General features: G+C 37.3%; 1 protein-coding gene across 1 annotated transcript in view; it reads left to right on the plus strand.

The window, feature by feature from the left end:
* LOC139713729 (glucose-6-phosphate exchanger SLC37A2-like) overlaps nt 1-23,691 on the plus strand; it is a 42,451-nt gene that overhangs the window by 17,122 nt on the left and 1,638 nt on the right. Inside the window, exons 5-16 of the mRNA XM_071625434.1 lie at nt 490-702; nt 1,582-1,748; nt 2,380-2,432; nt 2,995-3,029; nt 3,527-3,602; nt 4,318-4,408; nt 5,594-5,742; nt 7,528-7,576; nt 9,489-9,562; nt 10,756-10,944; nt 11,574-11,671; nt 16,690-16,821. Of these exons, the coding sequence (XP_071481535.1) occupies nt 490-702; nt 1,582-1,748; nt 2,380-2,432; nt 2,995-3,029; nt 3,527-3,602; nt 4,318-4,408; nt 5,594-5,742; nt 7,528-7,576; nt 9,489-9,562; nt 10,756-10,944; nt 11,574-11,671; nt 16,690-16,789 (1,294 nt within the window). The 3' untranslated portion in view covers nt 16,790-16,821. The remainder of the gene's footprint in view (nt 1-489; nt 703-1,581; nt 1,749-2,379; nt 2,433-2,994; nt 3,030-3,526; nt 3,603-4,317; nt 4,409-5,593; nt 5,743-7,527; nt 7,577-9,488; nt 9,563-10,755; nt 10,945-11,573; nt 11,672-16,689; nt 16,822-23,691) is intronic.

Here is a 23,691-nt window from a genome sequence, read left to right on the forward strand (position 1 = left end):
GTGTAAGGTAGTCATAGCAACTCTCAGAATGCACTAAGTTTTGTTGTATGGACCAGGAATGAATCATTTTTGGGCGGATCTTCGTGATTTTTTGTTTTCATTAACTATTTTTTTTTTCAGATACATGTACAATGTAGTAGTCATGCAAGTATGAAATCAGGGATGCTAATTTTCAAGCAAAAGCCTGAATTCAGGTCCTGATAGTATCAAAGTCTGGGCCCTTTTGAGTACAAAGTTTGTAGTTTCATGTATGCATTTTGGGCCCCCTGTCGCTTTGATTTTGATTGGCATCCTTAAAATAGAGTGTTGCTTGCATGTTTGAAACCTAATATTGTTCCATCTTTGTGGTCAGTTTGTGGAAGTCACTACGGTTTTGACTCATAGAGAGTCGATCCAATGGGCTGTTGTTGTCTGTGCACTTGTAGTCTTGTGTCAAGTCTTTCATCCTTGTGTTTAACGTTTGTTTTCCCTTTCTCGTTCTTTTTCTAGTGGTCACATCGGTGAGCGCATGGACCTGCGTTACTTCTTGTCCTTTGGCATGGTGATGTCTGGTTTCTGGACGGCCATGTTTGGCATGGCATACTTCCTGCACATCCACTCCTTCTACTACTTCATCTTCATGCAGATCATTGGGGGCATGTTTCAGGCCACGGGCTGGCCTATCCTGGTGGCTGTGGTAGCTAACTGGTTCGGCAAGGGCAGGTGAGGCTCCGAGAATTATGATGTTCATTTCCTGTGGCATTGATCACGACATTACTGTTCATGCAGTGGCGGATCCAGAGGGGGGCGCACTGGGCACTACCACCTCTTTATATTTATCAAAACAAAAGAAATAAAAAGAAAAATGGGGGTGTGTGCGCCCCCTTTGATTTTGCAAAGGCGCCTCCCTTTTATGGATTTCCTGGATCCGCCCCTGGTTCATGTTGATATAAACTGCTTTTCCTGTCATTAGTATTGCCATTTGCACATTTTTGCGATTTTATTGTGGCACTGGCTATGTTGAGAATTATGATGACGATGAATTGTAGGAGTAATGATAGCAGTAGTAATGCTGCTACTATAAATAGTGATAGTAATACATTGCTCAAGTAGTACCGGTAGTAAAAGTAGTGATAGTAGTAGTAGGAGTACTGCTACTACTACTTATATTTGTAGCACATGTAGTAGTAGTAGTAGTAGTGACGTGGTAGTCATAGTCATAATCATACGTATAGCATAGTAGTGTTAGTAGAAGTAGAATAATCATGGGCAGTGTTATCAAAACCTTTATTATGAATTCTGTAAAAGTGGAAATTTGGCGGTGTTGAAATTTTCGCGCATTTCGTGCAACCAGAAACTAGCGCGAAAATAAAAGCATGCGCATATTTTTGCTTGCCATATGTTCCTGTGCGTGGCCGTGGAATTAAAAACATGCGAAACTCTTCTTACCTGGCAAAGTGCGAAAATTTAGTCACCTGAAAATATCCACTTTTACGGTAGTAGAAGTTGTTGAATTACAACAATACTGATGATGCCAAACTGTGAACATCATTATCTTAATCACGATCATCAGGACTAGAAATCATGTATCACCCCCTACAGGAGAGGCCTGGTCATGGGTGTCTGGAACACCCACACAAGTCTGGGTAACATCTTGGGTTCGCTGGTTGCCGGGGCCTTTGTGGACCGGGCTTGGGGCTGGTCCTTTGTGGTACCCGGCTTTATCATCGCAGGGATGGGGGTCATCGTCTTTCTCTTCCTCGTCGTCTGTGAGTTCATCAATATGCATTGATTCAGAGAGCTATTTTTTATGTTATCTTGATTTATACTAATAGATTAAAGAGGGAGTTTGATCCATTAATTTTCTTTTTCATTCTCTATGTTAAGGGAGATATTGGGTTTTTTTTTGCCAAATGCTGTTTATGGACAGTTGAAGCATCATAAGTATGACCTTGCATAAAGTTTGGCCAATTTATCAAGCAGCTGCAATTGGACAGCCTATATGAAGTGTGATGTACATGAGTCAACATGTCTGTAGGAAAGGGGTAGGGGATGGGTGTGTGTGTTGGGGGGGGGGGGGAAGGGGAGACAGGGTACCATTCTACTCAAGAGAAAATAAGTGGTAGGCAATATTTTAACAAGTTGTTCACTATTGTCTGACCAGCTAATTCAGTGATTTTTATTGTGTTGTTGTTTGTTTAATATTTTTTGCATTTTTGTTTTATTTTGTATTTTTGTATTTTTGTTTGTTTGTGAGTGAGAGAGGCAAGTATAGTTTGGAAGATGCCCAAAATGCCACAATGGTCTGTGTTGGTAATTATTTACATGTGAGATGGCTGGTAGAGATAGTGATGTATCATCTCTTCATACATGTATGAATCTCCTGTCTAATTCTTTCAGATCCCACTGACATTGGCTGCAAGGCACCAGCTCAAGCAGGCTCTACTACAGATGTAAGTGTACAGTGCTGACAGATATCCAAAACACTGTCTGGCCTCTTTATAGTATCCTATGCAGAGATGCCAAATGTTTTTGTCGTATTTTGTACTTGCCATGCCTTTCCATGGGTGTTAAGGCATAGTTCCTCCACTCTTGGAAACTTTTTGTAAAGTCAGCCAGCCTAGTAGGGGTAACAATGCCTCAGTCAGTCAGTGAGGCTGTGGTTAAAGGCAATAGGGACAAAGGGAATTAGGTAATCTCTATTCATCGACAGTAAAGTCTCCGCAAATCAGTGCCCATGGGTTTAGAAAGGCTCTTCAGTGGATGTTCCAATGGGGGAATAACACACAGTAAGTGATACAGAAACAAATCATGCCAAACGTTACGACAATGTGCTCAGGCTGATAGTATTGTAAGGCATGTGGGATGTGACATGCTTAAGTATCTACACTCAAGCTAGTTCAACTTTAGCTTTTCCTTCTCAACATTGGTTGCCCATGAAATTTGTCAGGCATGGCTTTAGATTTGCAAATACGATTATAGGAATAATGATTAATCCAAAGTAAAAGCAAGGAGTCAAGTAGATTGAATGAGTTTAGGGTTACATTTCTGTTCATTCACACAAAATGTGTATATTTCCATAAAGTAAGGGACGCAATCGTGATATATTTTTCCCAGAGTCTGTTGTACTATTTGTCAAACCTGGCTGTGGCATCCTGAACTACAAAATTTGTATCTGCTAATTTCCTTACACTCTGGGAGACAAAACAAGGAACTGCAAAAAGAGAGAGAAGTACGGGCCATTTATGTTTGTGTATCGAAGAACGACACAGGCTTTGAAAGCATTATGACCTATGGGCAACCATTCTAGACAGATAGGTTGGGAAGTGCAACTATGTTTATGGAACCAGAGAGGGCATCAGCTATAGCCATTGAATGCCCTCAATTTAATAGTAGTTAAATAGTTTGTCTAACCTGAGAAGCCTATGCTTTGGTTACATACTGCCTACCATTGATCCATGCACCTCCCCCTCCCCTTGGCCTAACCTTCTGATCCATAATGTAATATTTTCTAATTGCCATATTTTCAGGATGTATCTGGTAATAGAGGAGAATCCAGGCGAGACAGCACAGATCCTGACAAATTGCAAGCCATCAGTATTTGGGGAGCATTAAGGATACCAGTAAGTATTAATGAATGATAATGTTTTATTCTTTTTAATGAGAAGCTATGATTTTAATTCTTCATCTGTTGTTGTTTTGGTGGTGGTGGTGGTTGTACCAATCATCATGTTGGAAGAGAGAGAGCTTTGCAATGCAAACCTCAACTGTCAGCCACAAAATTGCACATTAACTCAAAATGTCCTAGTGGAATAGTGTGTGCAATTTGCAGACTGACTGGAGGACTCAAATGGCACCACTTTGCATGCATATTACAATGTGTGCTTTGATTACTTGGAGCAAACATCCATTGTCATATGATTTTTATTGCTGGACGCTGAAAGGCTGGATGAAATTCATGATAGACGAATTCATTACCTAATATGTAGGCAAAAATTAGAATACACACGTAATGGAAGGTCTTGTTTCGTGGAATATATGAGAATGCTGCCCTCATCATGGGTAAATACTTTGTGTTGTCCCATACACATGTATACATGCAATGATTCAGTCTGTTTGTGATTACATTATCAAATGCTCAAATAGCTCTTGAAATTTATCCATCACCATGTCTGGAAGAACTTGCTTAACATTTTTAGAGTGTTTTTATTTAACATGTATTAATTTATATGCATTGTATCTGAGTGCAGAGTACACCATGCGCATGCGTTCGCAAAATACTGACTAGTTTGTATTCAACACAAATTTGTTTTCTTCTCTTTTTGTTTCATTGTTTAGGGTGTCATTGAGTTCTCCCTCTGTCTCTTCTTCGCTAAACTTGTGAGCTACACGTTCCTCTACTGGCTGCCAGCTTATATTCACTCTACATGTAAGTATTAGTTTCCAATCCATTCTTTAGAAATGGGTGGGGGGGGGGGGGGCAGCAAACACAATCTACACCCCCCTCACAAGGAGACACAAGCATTTGAAGTAGATGAATTCTGTGTAGTTACATGCGTCTCTTCTGACTTGTAAGAAAAAGCTAATGAGCCTTGAACGTTGATGAGACAAAGCGAAAAGGGAGTGATGCATATTCTGGAATATTATCTTTGGTGTTGTGTTGTAGTGCAACAAATTTTCCGTTATTACAAATGTACTTTACTTATAGTGGAGAAAGCAAGTAACCCTTCCTTTTGTGTGTTGTGTCTGTGTCCCATGCCTACACACATTCTGTGCAACTGTCTTTTCTATGTGTATTTGTTATGAATGCCTTCAATAAACCACAAAAGGGGCTGTAACAGGTACTTTTATAGTAACATTTGAATGGATGAAAATGTATGACAAAGCAAGCTTTGGTCAAGCAAGAGTGATTAGCAGCCATGCAAGACAAGTTATTCACTCAAGGGTTGCCCTTACTGCAGGGAAGAAATAAAAGATAAATAGAAGACTGTAATCCTCTTTGCACAGAGAGCAAATAATTTGTACAATGGAGTGACATATTTGGAAAATGTCAGGTCATATCGCTTTTAACTACATAACTCATAAAAAAATTCTTCGGCATGAGACTGGAACAACAAAACCAACAAGAATGACAAAACACACATATATGCACAATCACAACACACATGATTTGTTACCTAAATCATTCTAATCCAAATGCCAGCTTTACTCCAATTCAATCAATAGCTGCAATTTCCAGTGAAAATGGGACAGATTCCTCATGTTTTAGTGTAATCCTAATGCAAGAAGAAAGAAATAGGAAAACATATATGTAGTGTATGAATTGAGAGCAGTTTTCTCAATTGCAAATGCATTTGGTTAGATGAGTGGAATTTCACACAATAGCAAATAGAATTAGTGAAGAAATGTAATTATGTGCTTAGGCAAGGACACAAGTCAATACCTTCCCAAAGAGCTAAAGAACACAAGGTTGCTCAATATTTTCCAGAATGAATCAAAAGAGTGGGCAGATTCATCTTTACTTCTCAAATGCTTTGTCCACAAAAAAATGAGATCTGCATGTGTGTTATCGATTGGTGATTAACATATCCGCATTAATTGCCCTCTTCTGCAGCCCACGTGAGTGACGAAAAGGCCGCTGACCTTTCTACTCTCTTCGATGCTGGTGGCATCCTGGGGGGAATACTGGCAGGGTTCCTGTCTGATATAGCTGACTGCAGTGGGACTATTTCATTTGTCAGCTTGCTCCTTGCTGCCCCGCTGGTGAATACTGCACTTCTGAAAACCACTTACAGAATGCCACAAGGACCAGACAAAGGCATTGTCTTGTTAGCTGTTCTTATGCAAAAGAAAAGTTCTTGTTCTTCCCTTCTAGTCTAGGAAGAACTCTGTGCAAATTTTCTGATGTTGACTTCAATATGTCGTGAATGACATATTCCCTTTCATGATATAACCAACGGCATGATTTTAGATAAAAGAGACCATCTTTACATATCTTTTTGATATGATTTGTTTGTAGAAAAGCTGTTTTTAAATCTATTCATGTAAATAAACTCAGCAAAGTATAAGAAATGTGTATATTAACGAGAAATATTGGTGGTTTTTGTATGATTGTTTTATGTCCATGATGTAACCAGACCTCCAAGCTTTAGTTTGTTTCAGGGCTGTGATACTTTCAAGTGGTGGTTGCAGCATAATGTTGATACTCGCCGCATCCACAATGCAAATATGAAATAGCATTTGAATGCTACTTCAACACAAAGCATTACATGCTCCCTCATTCAGTGTTAACCAGTTTCTGAGAATCCCATTCAGGGTGTGGCAATTAGCTGTATGATAAATGCCACTGGGGGCGCTGTTCAGTTGTGATGGCAACTTTTGACTCTTAAAGCTCTCTTTGCCAAACACAGGAACAAGCTGAATTTATAAAACTGCACCTTGTTTGTTAAGATAAGCTTTTGAACCTGAAACAACATGTGAAATTTATAATAGCAACTATAGAATTAGATTTTTATACCCCCACCAAACGAAGTTTGAAGGGGGTATATAGGAATCAGCGGACGGTCGGTCGGGCGGTCGGGCGGTCGGTCCGTTGCAAATCTTGCGTCGCGAACTACTTCCTCAGTTTTCGACCGATTCCCATAAAACTTGGCACAGATGTGTGCCTTGGGTTGTAGATGTGCAAGACGTATTTTTTGACAGTACCCAAAAGTACGTTGCCATGGTAACGGCATATTATGGGCAAAAATGGGTACAAATCTTGCGTCGCGAACTCCTCCCACAGTTTTTGATCAATTTTTATGAAATTAGGTACAGATGTTCGTCTGAATATGTTAATGTGCAAGACACATATTTCCGCGGTGGCAAAAAGTGCGTTGCCATGGTAACGGCATGTTATTGGTAAAATATAGGGCAAAATGCTTCATGGCAAAACTGCTTCATCAGTGTTCTTCCAATTCTCATGGAATTCATATTGAATGTTTGTCTTAGGATATAGGTCAGCATGACACATTTCTTGACAGTGACAAAAAGTATGTTGCCATGGTAACAGCTCACATATTATGAGCCAAAATGATGAAAAATTTTGTGTTGCAAACTACTTCCTCAGTTTTTGCCCAATTTCCACGAAACTTGGTACAGATGTGTGCCTTTGGTTGTAGATGTGCAAGACCTTAAGTGATATTTCTAGTTATATCTTGAAAACAAGAAATAAGGTCACTGAAATAACCGACTGTATCTCATGTGGTCAATTTAAGAGCAGATGTTGGTAGTGTTTATGGATGTAGGAGTAGACATGACAACAAGTGAGCTGTCCTACTGTGACCTTTAAGGATATTGCAGGTGCCTACTTCTTGTGCAATGCATTCAATCCATTTTCAGTTCCCCTACATGGAACATCATGAGCTTGGAAGTACTCTTCAAATTGATTCACAGTTATTTAGTCTGATATTTGACAGGTGGAAGATGTTAGGAGTCATATTTATGGTCAGAGAAAAAGATGCTGGTTGCTTGCCTGTCTCATAGACCTCTGTATGTTCTCTTCTGCAGGTTTATGTATACAACGCGTACGGTTACATCAGCTTCACAGTCAGCATAAGTAAGTACATAATATGTGACCCTGCACCGCAAAACAAACAAAAAGTCGCCAGATATGGATTTTTAGTTGAGAGCAGATTCTTACAGAGCAGACTCTAAGCTTTAAAATGATGTATAACTCAAATCAAATGGACACCCCTAACCTATCTAAATATTGGAAAGAAAGCACACACTCTGGAAAGTGTGAACTGAGAAAAGAGGCTCTGAAGTACACGGTCTATTCAAGCACTTAATCTTTACCAAGACGTGCTAGCAGTGCAATGAAAGGGACAAAACACAGGAAGTAGACCACTGGAGCAACAACAATGAAGGGATTATCAGATTAAGCTGAATTTGAATATGTTCTATCAACACATTCTGTCCGTGATTAATGCCAACTTACAAAGCAGTAGAGTTACTCTGTCAAAAGTTATTGGACATGAAAGTGAAGAGTGTGTAAAGGATTTCAAGAAATGAAAAAGGGACTCCGAGACATATCTGATCATTCTATTCTCCCCCCAAAATGGGTTGTAGAAAAACTGCTGAAACACACGTTCCCATTCATGTTATGATCTCAAGCTTACAAATAATGTCAAAGAAGGATAGCTCTTTCAGAAAATATGAAAAACTCAAGATTGACTTGATTGACCCATTTCACCTTTTTGGCGTCCTCACTTAAAATCAAGAGGTGCGACTTTTTGTTCGTTTTGTGGTGCACGGTCACATATGTACTGAAGGCACTCTACACCTCATACGTGCAGAGCAAGGAATGTGATAGAACCATGACAAAACAGAGTACTGTATTCACTGTTTACAGAGCCTGCTCAATTGAGGAGGTGTATCATGCACATGACAGAATCATAATGCCTCAGTGTCCCAATTTCATTTCTTTCAAAATCTCTCGCTGAACCTTGCGGTCGTGCTGGAGTCGGCTCCTATTGTGTACTGGCAGCCTCCTATTAAATCTATGTTTCATGCATGAGCACCGTAGCATTACCTGTAGTACTTGAAAAATACAATGGAAGGTGTTTGAGTGCCTTGCAAGAAACCTGGGCCCTGTTTTATCAAAAGATGTAATCAATTTTAAATTTCCTTAACACACAGACTGCCATAGACGTATGATAGAAATCAACTTTATAATCAATTTTAACTCTTCATAAAACAGGGCCCTGGTGCACTCACTTACCCCTTTCTGTGCCATGGACTTTGGACAGTGTGTACAATGCTGTGGGGGTTTCTTTGTCAATCAAGGCCCCGTCTTATAAAGCCTTCAAATCAATCACAAGTCCCCAAATCAATCACAACTTGCATTGCAGCACACACAAAACTTGTGATTGATTTCTATCACAAGTCTTTATAAGACAGGCCCCAGCACTCACAGCACACACAGGGTTAGGTTTTTGATCCACATCTTGGCCACTGTGGTAATCAATATCCAAATTTGACGGCTGGCATATTTGACAATGGTCACGACAGAACAAAAACTACGGGGAAAGGAAGAAGCTCTGTTAATGCATAAGACAGTTTGTGCAATGTCTTGTGAACTACATCGGACAATTACAAAAAAAAGTGGATTATTTGGTAATATTTAGATTAAAGAGCACTTTAAATCAAAATGGCTAATCAGAAAGTGGTCATTTACATGTAAGGGGGTGCTGCTTGAATGACTTTTGTTAATTTGGTTGGACAGAAAAACATTCACCTGATCATTCTGATATGCTTGTAGTTAGTGCAGTGGCTGTCACCTACATAGAAATATTTGTTATACTTTTTCTTCCTGAAAGACCATTCTTCATTTGTCTGAAATTTGCTTGGGCTTTGAAAATTCTGTTTGAAGAAGAATGTACAAATGATTACATATGTAACTTTGTTCTTTACGGTTTCTTTTTGTTTTGTCATTTTCTTTTTTTTTCTCTCTCTCTCTCTCTCTGCAGCATTAATGGCCATCACTGGATTCTTTGTGAATGGCCCATATGCACTCATAACGACAGCAGTGTCCGCAGATTTGGTAAGACCAATTTTTACAATGATTCAGAGGTATTTGACTAATAACATTGATTATGGTAGAAACTACATAACCGTGATAAACAGAGCATTTGTATATTTTAAGTTGAAATGCATTGATCACCATTGACTGAAGCAAACAATTAAATATCCTTCAAAACAGCGAGGAAGCATTCAGTTGTGTGTCCAGTATTGTAAGAAAAATACTTTATTCTATAAAGGTGAATGCAGCATTATCAAGTGTCCTTTCTTTTGTTTTAGAATACAAATGTACATATCAATTTTCAATTCAATGGATCACATAAAAGTGTACACTATCAGTCACTAGTGGTTGTGTCTGCATGCTGACCATATGCCACTTGCAAAAGAATGAGTTGATCTCAGTGAGTGGTGACTTGAATATTATATTCTTAGTATGTTGTACTGTTTAGACAATCATTTCTGAGGCCATTGTCCTCGTCAAGCATTTGCTTATGATGGTCTCCTGTATTTCTGTTATATCCAAAATTGCTTAATTTGTCTTTTAAATGACAGATACAGGGGATCGTATGTTTGCATAAATGTCTATGCATAAAATAATGCCCGCTTGTTTTCATTTTGCATTTTGTTAGAAAAAATGTTGAATGTTTGAGTTTATCATTTATCTAAACTGTCAGATTCAAATTATACTGTGCTCAGTTAGTTTGTTCAATTTACTTTGTAGCTCATTTATGTCTGAAAAAAAAAATCAGAAATCAAATCCAGTCAAATCAAATCTCACACACCCATGCGCAACACACATAGTCAAATTTTTGCGACTCACTCGTGTACTTCCCTTCTGATAATGCGAAATTACTGTGCAGTAGGCATCACCAGAGCGCATATGTAGTAATCGTACCCGGTATCTAATTTTTCTCTTTTTATCATGACTAAAATATTCTCACTTCATAACAAAAATGCATTTTCAGAGTGTACAGTTGATATTTCTTTTCCCAACACGTAGCAGTTACTATTGAAAACCTACAAAACTATTGTAGTTCTGAGATAGATATTTACTTCTATATGAATACTGAAATTTTTGCATGATTTTTATTTGTTATATACATGCATAGAAACTGTTTTATTGATTTATGCACTTCTAAGAACTGAATCTCATTAATATGGTATGAATAATGAGTGTCGATATTTATTTTCTTTTTTCTTTTCACATGTGAACAGGGCACACATCCATCAATAAAGGGCAATGCCAAGGCCCTGGCCACAGTATCAGCCATCATAGATGGTACTGGGACAATAGGGGCAGCAGTGGGTCCCCTTCTCACTGGTATTCTCAACCCCAACAATGATGCCACTGGTTGGTATAAGGTCTTCCTGATGCTGGCTGCAGCAGAGATATTGGGTGCACTGGTAAGTTTGGTCACATGTCTAGTACTCCTGTTGAGGTTGTGCACCTGAAACGCTGCTGACGTGAAATACAATATATTCAGGCATGATATTCTGTAGATTTAAATCTGATTTCTGACTATTTTCTCAAGTAGAGTTCTATACACAATTTGCTTTTTTTCCATGTATCAAAATCACTCGAAAATTTTGATTTCCATTTATTTCAACAACCTCAATATCATCCCTGTATATTTCAAAATGTGACATTTTCCCAGCTTTTTGCATGATGTGAAAGAAGTACTGTGTTTTGAATTTTTCAAAATATGTGAAATTTGTTGCTTGCAAACATTTCAGCATGACTGATGTACTGATGGGCAAAACATTGAACATGTTATGAAAAGTATGTATTGATAACAACATGACCTTGCTGGAAAAATAAATCACATGAAGATTGTCACTACTGGAGTACATTGCAGGTCTTGGCTGACATTCCACACATAGAGACTTTTTTCCCTTTCTTTTTTAATGGTAGAGTCAAAGTTCTTCTTGTCTTTAGTCAACCATGAAAATTGTGTGGGTTTTTAAAATATTCTGAACATTTTTATCTCTTTCATCCTCTGAATCTCTGCCACTCCTTCTATTCTCACTCACAGATGATGGTGCGGCAAGTTTACAAAGAAGTCAGGAAGCTGTGTACCAGGAGAGACCCCGCCTACTCACCCCTGAATAGTTGTCCCTCCGATCAAGAAGGGTACGTATCTAGGAAAGACAAACCTCATCTCAGGCCTGTTTGTGTCTTTCTTACTCTCTGATACCCTTCCCCCTCAGTTTTGGTGAGATTAACTCTGGAGTTCAAACTATAAAATGGCATGGATCATATGCGCAGTTTCTTTCTTTTTTCAATTTGGTTTTCAATTCATGAAGAGGCTAATATTTTATAGAGAGTGACTGTGTGTGATCAAAAACTGTGTGCTAACTCATTCTTGTGCACCGCTCCACCTATGTTAACTTGTTCTGAGGAATGAAGTGCTCAAACAATATTTCACTATTGGGGAAAAGCTGTAGAACTTCCTTTTTCCATTAATCAGGATAATGCAGTCACAGTGCTGTAGTTTGTGTCTGCAGGTGTAATGTGTGAGTGTGTGTGATTCAATTTGAGATATCATTGTTGTTTTGTTTGTTTTTTGCTTTTGTTTCTGTTTTTTTTTTTTTTTTTTTTTTTTTTTTTTTTGGTGTGGGTGATGACCGGGAAAGGGGGGGGGGGGGGGGGGGGGGGGGGGGATACAGTTGTAGGTGCCTATTCTTATTTAAATTTGTGATTTGATGGTGTAATGGAAGAGCATTATAAAGAAAAAGAGAAAGAAATATTGAAATTTATTAGTGTTTTTGCATCATCTCCAAGGATGAAAACTGCTAAACTTGCTCATGGAAATGGGTTAACAATATTGTGTTTCATTTTTTATTTTTGATTGTGGATTTTAACCACTCTTGAATATGCAAGATACATGGCACATTCACTATTCAGCCGACAAAGACTCATGCCATATTATCATTGTCCCATTTATGTTTGCATAGGGCTTAAACTTGGCTGTGTCTGATTTTTTGTTTGTTTTTTGGGTTTTTTGTGAGCGGGAAGCAGTGAAGTGTGTCCTGTATGTTTGTATGGAGATATCTGCTTTGTATGACATGGTAAAGACAGCTAATGGTTGTATGGATGTATGTATGTATTACATGCATGTGTGTCTGTGTGTATGTATGTGTGTACACGTCGTATGTATGGCATGAATTTATTTGTCACACCATCACATATAAAGATATTTTTTTTTCTTATCTTCTTGTTTGTTTGTCATTTTTCCCCGGAAACAAAATTTCCCTCTTGAAGGTGCACAGTATTCCTGCAGGAAACCGGGTAATGTCATTGTGAAACCTAGTTTGGTATCAACCTATGATATTTGGGGTCTACTTTGCTCACATTGACTTTTCGAGATCATATTACATTGTATATTAGCGTGCACTGTCAAAGTGTGGTGTGACTGTTTTGCAATTTTTAGTTTGAATGCTGCAAACATACTATGCCCTATTATTCTTTTCACAAGACCTGCAATGGTTTTTCCTTTCTGATTTGGGAGAGAAAAAAGAAGAAGATGAAATTAAATATACCTCTACCTGTCATTATCAGAAATAACATGCAGTCTGACTTGGCCCATGGAAATTCAGTCTTTGACCTTCCTCTGTATCATGCATCATAAAGGAAATACAGCTGTTGTAAGAAGTACTACTACCATCATAATTATAGTAACAACTAAAACACTCAGAAGGAAAAGGTTGTTCCTTTCCTTCTACTGATATGCTTATTGTCCTCTTGGGTTTCAACTGGTGTATACTTCTGATAGATGGAAGCAATGTATGGCATATTCCTTTATCTCACTAAATACATTTCTATTCATCGGTATTCTGTGTGAAAGGAAAAGGAAGTTGATAACATTTAGTGGGTTGAGAATAGAAAGAGCTGACCTCCTTTATTTTTCAAGGTTTAGCTGTCATGCTACCTATAAAATGTTTGATATTTCCCCATCAGTTACTGTTAATTTACAAATATCTTTAAGTTGAAGGAGAAAACATCAAACAAAATGATCCTATGTAAAATTACTTCAAGATTTATATAGAAAATGGCCCCATACTGACAGAACAGTGGAAACAGCAGTATAATGGTGTGCAATTTATTTGAGGCATTTCTGATTATTTGATAGGATTTGGAATAAGTGTTTCCCTCGGCATGTAATAGAAATATATACCAACTTGGTACACTTATTCATGGGAGAATCTATTCCCACCAATCCTATGCAATTATTAAAGTGGAGAGCTCCGTGCCATGGCCATAAAAGAAAACTACAAAGGGAAGTGTCCCCCATAATGATGGTGGTTCCTCCCCTTAAGGAATAAGCAAAACATATATGTCGTAGTAGGAAGAACTTAGCCACATCATCGCCATCCTCTCACTCTTACATGCAGATAATCACAATTTACGATAAACCAGCAAAAATTACTCTTAATTTTGTGGCATTTCTACACCTGACTTTTCGTGTGCACTGTCTCAGCAAATCTCCTCGCAGCCTTTATTTAATTTTTATTTCTTAAAGTTTATTTATGTGAAGCAACCACATGTAGATACACTGGCAATATTTCTAATTCTGATTCTTTCTGTTTCATGTATTTTTGAATGCCTTTATCTTCAATTAAACTTTCTTCCTGTCACCCCAAAGGAACACATACGATAGGTATTGATAGATTACTTTAGTTTTTCTACAAATTAATAGATTATACAAGTCATTTGCACCAGAACTGCTGGCACTACCACCACCATATCTCTGACTACCACTTCTATATTGGCTGTATTTACCTCAACTTTTCTTATCACTTAATATCTGTGATTACTACCACTATGAACACTATTTCAACTTCTTGCTGATTTCACCGTTCATTTTGGCACAGATTCAACTGGCAAGAAAAAAAAAAATGTTGCTGAACATTTCTTGCACATTTTCTTGCCCTACTGATGCTCATGAGGGAAAACATATTTTTATCTAATCAAAAAGTAGTTAGCAGATAAAATCAACTTTTCAGCTTATAACATGACAAGTTAGTTTTTTTTAGATGTGTAAGCCTTTTTTACCTGTTTCATTGGAGCCTTGTTATTTTTCCTTGGAATCCTTTGATCCCCTATGCTACATTTGATGCTTTTTCAGCATATTCTAAAATCAGGTAATTTTGTTTTGCTCTTTATGCAGATTCCTTTTATTTGTGAGCATGAAAATCAAGTCATTGTTGGCCAATTTGTGTTTCCATAAATAATATAATATACCTTTTCTAATTTTCAGGTGTCCTCAATCTTCTTGTAGTAAACTTGCATAACTAGAAGCATTTCAGTGACAGACCAAGTCACATGACCAACATATAAATGTTGTGACTGAATTCTGTAGAAGAGCAATTGTTTAGTTATGTTGCATGCTGCTGTGGTAATGGTATTGGTATTAGAGGCTTTTTGTTTTGTTTCAACATCACACGAAAATGTCTGTGATCTCCTCACTTGCAAAAATGCCTGTATGCAAAAATAACAGCTTATACAGTATATGGCATTACTTTTGGATTGTTTTGTAGTTACCTGTGTGAAGGGGTATATACTATGGGGAATTGTGCAGAGGTTATCAACTTAATGCTAAATTATGATTACATTGCCACTGTAGCAAGTTTCTGTGAAGTTTATCAATGTGTAAGGGATTAATAGATGTGATCATAATTTACAGCTCTAGTACAATACCTAAGTAGGACCCATTGTGGGCCAGAGTGCAAAATTCTACCATAGATTGAAGATATGGGTGTATCACAGAACTACCAGTATTAGAAACATGGGAAGCTACCAGTATTAGAAACATGGGAAGCTACCAGTAATAGAAACATGGGAAGCTACCAGTATTAGAAACATGGGAAGCTACCAGTATTAGAAACATGGGAAGCTACCAGTAATAGAAACATGGGAAGCTACCAGTATTAGAAACACGGGAAGCTACCAGTAATAGAAACACGGGAAGCTACCAGTATTAGAAACATGGGAAGCTACCAGTATTAGAAACATGGGAAGCTACCAGTAATAGAAACATGGGAAGCTACCAGTAATAGAAACATGGGAAGCTACCAGTATTAGAAACATGGGAAGCTACCAGTATTAGAAACATGGGGAGCTACCAGTATTAGAAACATGGGAAGCTACCAGTATTAGAAACATGGGAAGCTACCAGTATTAGAAACATGGGAAGTCTAAGACTCCTTTTCACTATCCCACAATGCTCTGCCTAGTGGTCGTCTTCTCTGCCCAGGCAGTGTTATTTGTCTTCGAAATTTGTAGACTTTGTGCATGTCATGTTTATACACATAATATGATTTTGAATGAGTGGTGTGTCAGTAGTGTGTTTTTCTCTGTGTGTGTGTTTATGTGTGTCTGCATGCATTTCTTTTCCTCCAACTGAAGGATTACATTAGAGAATTTGACAATGCTTAAAAATTGAATATGATTGTGTTTGGGTAACCTGTGTTTTACCCATGTACATTTAATTTGTTACTCTGTCCCATTATGATGCTATCTCTGTGTTTACACAGTTTATCTTGTTCTCTACTTTGCTTCTTATAATTTTTCTTTGGTGTTTTATGCTGTTACTACAAAAAAAAGAAGAAATCATGTGATATGCATTGTGTGCTTAACTTTTTCTTTTGGCACTTGGCACGTTCAACTGCCATTGTTTTCTTTTTCTTTATATTAGTTGAGAAATATTTGACATCAGTTCCTTTTATCATCATTTCATTGTGTGGAATCTATTCCGTGTGATATGACTTCTCTCCTCATCCAGCATCTTTTCCTCCAGATTTGTTTCCTCGTATTTTATTTCCTGTCTTGTCTTCCAGTCATGCAGAAAACTTTCTGTGTTCTCTTTCTCTCCTTTAATATCATCAGCTGATTTTGTTTGACTTTCAAAGAATTATGTTCCTTCTGATAACACCATCTATATGAGTAACCACAGGGCTGTCATGCTTTAATGCAGTCTTTACCTCTAGCACATGTTCAGTTATGTTTACCTTTATTCTTGGCATTTACCTCCTTCTAATTAGACAGTGCTTTCTCTTTTAACAGTGCATCCATGTATCATATTTGTTTCCTTCTGTTTTCTTTTGTTTCTTTTCCACCACTTTCTGTCACCTAACTCTTCTAACCCAAAGACGGAAGGCTCCGCCCCTATCTTACTCCACATTTCCTCCTGTAACAGGGACACAGCGTGCCACGAGTCCATACTCTGACCCCGAAACGGGCAGCTTCTGATGAGGCTGCTGCCGTGGCGTAGGAGCCAACTTGTAAGTTTGTGTCCATGTGTGAATGTCCAAAGTAAACACGGCATTGTCCACTGTGCTGCTCACTGTGCTGCTGTCGTTCGTGTAATAACAGCTATTAACTTGTTCTTCTGTGGCTCCTGGGTTTGTATATATGTTGGTGATCTAACATTATAATAGAACAGTAGAATATTTTCGTGTAAATATATATATATCGTCGCTGGGGTGACAAGACCTTGTATCTGAAATTTTGGTGAAAATGACTTTTTTGGATTGATGGTCAAATAATGGGTTAAGTGATGTCCTGGCCAAATCCTAGCTGTCTTACCCCCAAAAGTGAAGCCACCAAGGCATGTCAAAGGAAAGGCTATTCCATTCGCTACAGTGCATTGGCCGCCATGTTTTTTTTTGCTATCCTGAACATTTGATATTTTGTAGATACGAGGTCTTTTGCCCCAGCGACGATAATGCTTTTAAGACAATCTTCTGGTAGTGGAGTAGGTGACAGAGAACATCAGTGTTTTTATTCTATCTAGGTTGTGATAATCTTTAGATCAGTTATGCTGTGATTACAAAACAAGAGAAATGCAAAACAGAGAACTATAACATGGACATGAAATGAGAAAAGGAAATGTAATTATAAAACACACAAACAAAGTAGATCTACATAATGTATGAAGTGAAAATGATTTCAGATTTACACCTAACAAACTTGTCCTCTGTGGGTGTAGTTTGGTTTTAATTCAATTTACATTGATGGGTGTAACAAGTTTTATTTTTTCTTTTTCTTAGATGTGACTGTCACAGGAAAAATTTATTTCCTTGCAAATAGTATTCAAACAGATATCATTGCAATATGAAAAGTGCAGCAAGGAGAAAATTATGGTTTCATAAAAATTTCTTAGAATATTTTTAAACAAATTCATTCAACATTTGTATCAGGCATTACTGAAATTTGTACATAGTGACAGTGATTTCATACAAATCCCATGACTCTCCTGAAGATTTAAGAGTTCATCATCTCCAGAAATCTTTGGAAACACAGAGTGAGTCAAATGTTCAACATATTAAGATATAGACATGCAATTTACTTCCTGAATGAAGCTTGTGAGATGATATTATGCTGAACAAAAGCTCTCACCACTGGCTTCCATTTTGGATAATCCTGTAAATCTCACACCCTTTGTTTCATTGGTCTGATTATGCTAGGATCAGATTATTTTGTCAAAAGCATTCTTGTTGTCATTGTTCATAAGTTCCAGTAATAGTTAGTGCAATACCACAATGTGGACTCTTTTATGATATTGGACTTTTATAGTAGAAAGGAAAGAACCCTAAATTCTTCTTTGGGTTATTCTTAAATGCCCTGCTTTCTTGAAGATACCAGGTGACATCTTCGCAACAAATTTGGTAGATTGCACAGTCATTATTCAGAGAAAGCTTCTGTATACCCTAATTTTTGTTCCTGGGTACAAGATTTAAGAAGTGATATCTTTATTACAAATTCTTGTCAATTCTCAGCCTTTCTTTGATGCATTCACCACATGCAAGCAACAGGTGAAATGGTTTCACTGCTCTTATGCTTGAAACATTCTGGTAGACTTCCCCCCCGAATAAGTCTCTTTCGAAGTGGCATTTATACACAAAGCACTCTTTTTTTTCTCTCTCTCTTTTTCTCACAAAGAAAATATACCAGGGAGTGGTCTTGTCTTTCCAAGTTGAAGGTATTGAAAGTAAATGTTTGAACTTACTGGTATACTTTGCCAAGTATCATTTACTTGGACAAAATTCTATTGATGTAGAATCAAGAAGGAAAAGAAAAGAATGAAAAAAGATGTGGATCAAGTGATAAAACATTGATCTTAAAGAAAACTGTACCCAGTGCTCAGCCTGACATAAAAGTGAACGTAGATGATAGGTTCGAGTCCCACTGGTTCCTTTTTTTCTGACATGTTTGTTAATTTACAGATCAGCAGTTGCGATCTTATCAAATTTAATTTGTAGAGGGAGACAAACTCAAGAAACTCACACCTGAAAAGTGAAAGTGTTGGTAAAACCAGATACAGAGGAGAAAGTGAAAGAATCATCAATCTAAATATCTGTCTGCCAAACAGTACTGTCAGTCTCATTGAGTATTACAAAAGTGGGATTGCACTTGGATGGGATCTACTTATATTGCCTTCCCACTCTCACATTTACATCCAAAGTATTTTAGAATACTTTGGAATTAGAGATTATTAAACTACTCATAGAAAATCATAAGTGCTGACTCAGTGTAACTGACAGATCATATGATATGAAGAGACCTTTTTCTTTTGGCACACCCACATTCTGATAAATAGAGTGTATTACCTCACTAATCTGCGTATGTGGTTGTGACTATATATATTACTGTTCTGAGAAAATATTGGGTAACATGATGATAAATCATAGTCCCCCCCCCCCTCCCCCGGAAAAAAAGAATAGCTATTAGTAGGAAATAGAGATAAATAGTAACTTTCTCATTCAATTTGTGATTTCAGTTAGTCTTTCTCTTTGTGAATTCATTGATACAATACACCAGAAATTCTTTAAAAAAAAAAGAGAAAAGTTGTAAGTCTTGTACCAAGATGTCTAACCACAAGTGTAAGATGTAGGGCAACATAATGGAGATGACTGAGAATTACATTGTTCCATGGGTAGCATCACAACAGGATTATGTAAAATTAGCTCATGTGCACATTTACCAAATGACCTGTCTTATTTTCTCCCTCAGTTGGTTAGGATTGTTTCCCAAGTAACACAGCGCTAAGCTTGCCTCATGTAACAATTAAAGGAATTACTGTTCAAACAAAGGATGAACTTGTCTAGACCAGGTGGCCAGAATGACCCACTCAATTAACACATGGGGAAATGTCATTTCATTTTTTGTTCGCATTGAATGCATTGAACAAATTTTAATTTGCCAAATGTTGGGTTGTAATTAATCTATTGTTGTCAGGTGGATGTACTGGCAAGCACCATTTATAAGGGTTGCATGAATAATTATTTGATCACAGATGCATACCAGTGAATGTAAAAATCAGCACACATATTACTGCAAAGGACCTTTTTCTGCCCTAATGCAAAGTGGAATTACGATATTGTTTTAAAATGCTCCTACTGTTACTGAGCCAAACTGAGTGAGAGTTGCATGTACATAGACTGACCTGTGAGGGCAGTATAATCAATGTGGCTCATTAGGCAAGGAAAAATTCTGTAACAACTTGAAGTGCCCTAAAACATTGCATATTATAGATTGATAACCTCCCAGAATGTCAATATGCCTGAATGTTATAAAGTGCACAAAGGGTTCAAGGGCTTTTTCGTAGACATGACACTCCTTAAAGGGGAAGGCTAGTAACTGATCAGTGGGAATCAGTGGAAATGCTGGGAGATGATTGTTCCCATCCTTATGGGATTCATTCAAGAGTTCATTGTATATCTATTGTTGTGTGAAAATGATTTGCTTGAGAATGGTCTCATATTCAAGTAATGTGCAGTTTAATGCTTCCAGGTTAGCGTCCCTGGTCAGTGACGGAGCATTAATCTGTACATTACTTGAATATGAGACCGTTCTGAAGCAAATCATTTTCACACAACAATAGATATACAATGAACTCTTGAATGAATCCCATAAGGATTGGAACAATCATCTCCCAGCATTTCCACTGATTCCCACTGATCAGTTACTAGCCTTCCCCTTTAACTCACTTAAATATCTCTAGCCACTCCACATCCCACTAAATGCAATTATCTCTAGTGTTGGTTTGAATAACATCACAAGCTCCTTCAAATTTAAGATCATGAATCATTTAGGTTTTCTTTTTGACGTGACTAGGAGGTGCTTTGAGAACTGAAAGTTAACAGAAAGATAGAATATGAAAGATATGTATATAATATATCCCTCTCTTTCACTTGAAATATGTATGTGTTGTTACGTCTGTGTGATTCTGTTTTGATAAGCATGCCGAATATTCTTATGTATTAGATATCTTGTATCGTTTTTCTTGTGTGCACATGTGTATGTACAAATATTCTTCTAGAAAAATTACTTCTGTGTATAGGAAAATATGCATGCCTTTCCAGCATTACCATATTTCATTTTATTTCATCTTTTATGGGAGGATGGGCATATGCAGTATGCTAATGACATGGAACTAAAAATAAAATGCCTCACAGCCAGAGGGATTTTGTTTTCTTTTCATTTTTTCAGTAACATATTTATATTTTATTTATTTGGACAGGCACAAGAGGTGCCAAGATAGATTTCCAGGGCACCAGAATACGCTTAGTTAACATTTTATTGCTTCTCCCATGAAATTGCAGAACAGCAACAAGAATGCGCCATAAATCATGTACATGAAACAAAGAATTGGAAACAAGAAATAAGATGTTCTTCAGTTGGCATTCCTGATTGATGTAGGTATTCCCCTGAGAGCTTCAGAATTGGACTGAAAGTTTAAGTTCTAATTATAGAATTGTATAGATGGTTATTTTAAGTGACCGAATGGTACAAGAGCTATATGAAGAAAACAGTGTTTTCCTAATTTGGTATTTGCAATTTATCCCATCTTTACCAAAAACCAGCTGCAGAGTGGTAGGGAAAAAGGTGAAGATGCAGTTAAGCATATACAAAACATTAGATATTAAAACATGATAAGTCTGTCTAAAGTTTTGGTAATCCGTATTTTGCAATTTATCCCATCTTTACCAAACCCAGCTGCAGAGCGGTAGGGAAAAAGGTGAAGATGCAGTCAAGCATATACAGAACATTAGGTATTAAAACATGATAGGTCTGTCTAAAACACTGTGGCAACAAACTTCAGAAAAACCAAGAGTTACAAATTCACAGATTTAAAATTTTGGAGAAGAGTTAGTTTAGGAGTAGGTCATTTGTTTTGTTTGTTTGTTTGATAGATACTTTATTTTCTGCAAATCAATATATACATAGATTGAATAAGTGTGAACATGGGAGACATACAAAGTATATTTGAAAAAGAGTCGTTTGACTTGCATAAACAACGATATAAAAGGAAATTAATGATATTACAGTATGCATGTCTATGCAGCTGGGATTACAATAACAATATTATATTTAAGAAGTGATAATGCAGAGGGCCGCCATTGTAAGCATTGCTTGAAAAGATGGCCGGCCCGAGGAAAAGGTAGGTAGGTAAATTGGTAACAATACAAATTCTGCTGCGAAGATAGCGGGGGAAAATTTGATTTGAAAGAGACCGCAATTTTACATTTTGCGACAAGATCGCAATATCAATTTTTTTTTTCTTGACTGTGAGGTTGTGATTGGCATAGTGTAGATTGGAGGGTCTCGTGAGATGTTCATGGTATTCCATGATTATCATGCTGGTATTATTTAAACATTCTTTGTGTTGAAACTCTCATTGCCAGATAATTTCGCACTTAAAGTGACTTCCTCTCCCCTTGAGGAAAAGACTGTAAAGTAAATAAACCAGAGTCCTGTTTTATAAAGAGTTAAAATTGATTATTAAGTTGATTTCAAGTGTACGTCTGTGGCAGGCTGTGTGGTAAGGAGATTTAAAATCAATTTTATCTTTTGATAAAACGGGGCCCTGTAGTTGATAGCTCTTATTTTGTTGCTGCTGGGCGCTTGAAATGTTAATATACAGATAGTGAATGGTCACGAGTGTGATAGCACAAGATTTTGCATGATGTGAAAGATAGAGGCGCTCTATTCAATGAGGCAAAGCTGAGTTGAATAGTGCAGCCTCATCTTTCACCGAGAAGTGAAGCCGATTGCCAGGATCGGATAAAGTTGTTTTAAAAAATGAGTGACAAAAGTATGCGCTTGTAAGCACGCTTGTAATTGTTGAGTGTGCATGGCAAATGTTTGTTTGTTGTAACATCAGAGCCGTGTGATGGAACAAAAACTTTGAGTCAATCAAGAGTATAACACGGGAGTCAATGGAAATGGGTGACGTCAGCCATGCGCTATCCATTTTTGCTTGAACAAAATTTGCTCAGCTGACAGGCACAGCGTGCGATGGAATTTTTAACTAAATGTCACGTGATGGGCAATCGACAAATCAGATTGCTACATTCTTTTTTAATAGGTGTTGCATAAGAGTGGATAGGGAGTGACTGGCACCATTCTACATTTGTGGTTTCAGCAGAATCGGACTTTATGTGGTGGGATTCTCTTTTGATATCCCTTCCCTAACTAGTGTGTGATTCATTTGACTTTGCAATTTAAATCCCTTGTACATCAATGTAGTTCTAACAATCACGTTTCTTATACAGAATAATATTCTTGTTCCAGAAGTTAATCACTAATATCTCTGGGAAAAAGTACATGCATTGTTTTCTCATACCATTTTCATGCCTGTCATTCTAAAACATTCCAGCATGCACTTAATTCACTGCACTGTTTTTATCACCTTGCATGCTAGCATATGATTGAAGTATATATAAACGTTGTATCTGTATTGTTATTTCGTATGTTTATCTTTACAATGGATCTAATTGTATCAGGTCTGTGCAGGGAACTGAGAGATTTTCAGTGACATAATTTCATTACAATGTGCAGATATTCCAACTTTTGCTACTTTTTTCCTGTTTTTTTTTATGCTCTTTTGCCAACAACCCTGCGGGTTTCATGGAAAATTTGTTCTCCCCCCAAATAACATTAATTACTAAACTTGTCCTTTGGCAAAAAGATGATACCATAAGAATAAAACTGTTTAGCCACCAAAAATGTGCATCATCAGCTCTCAAAATATTCGAGTGCTCTTTGGAAGGTTGGCATCCCTGAAAGCACATTCTTTATTTTTGTCTGTTTTGTTGTATTGGTGGCAATGTTTGTGACATTTTGCAGATGTATACCTTGTTATTGTG

Source organism: Diadema antillarum, unplaced genomic scaffold (assembly GCF_040938485.1).
Source record: "Diadema antillarum isolate AM-2024a unplaced genomic scaffold, OU_Dant_1.0 seq00002039_RagTag, whole genome shotgun sequence".
Lineage (NCBI taxonomy): Eukaryota > Metazoa > Echinodermata > Echinoidea > Diadematoida > Diadematidae > Diadema > Diadema antillarum.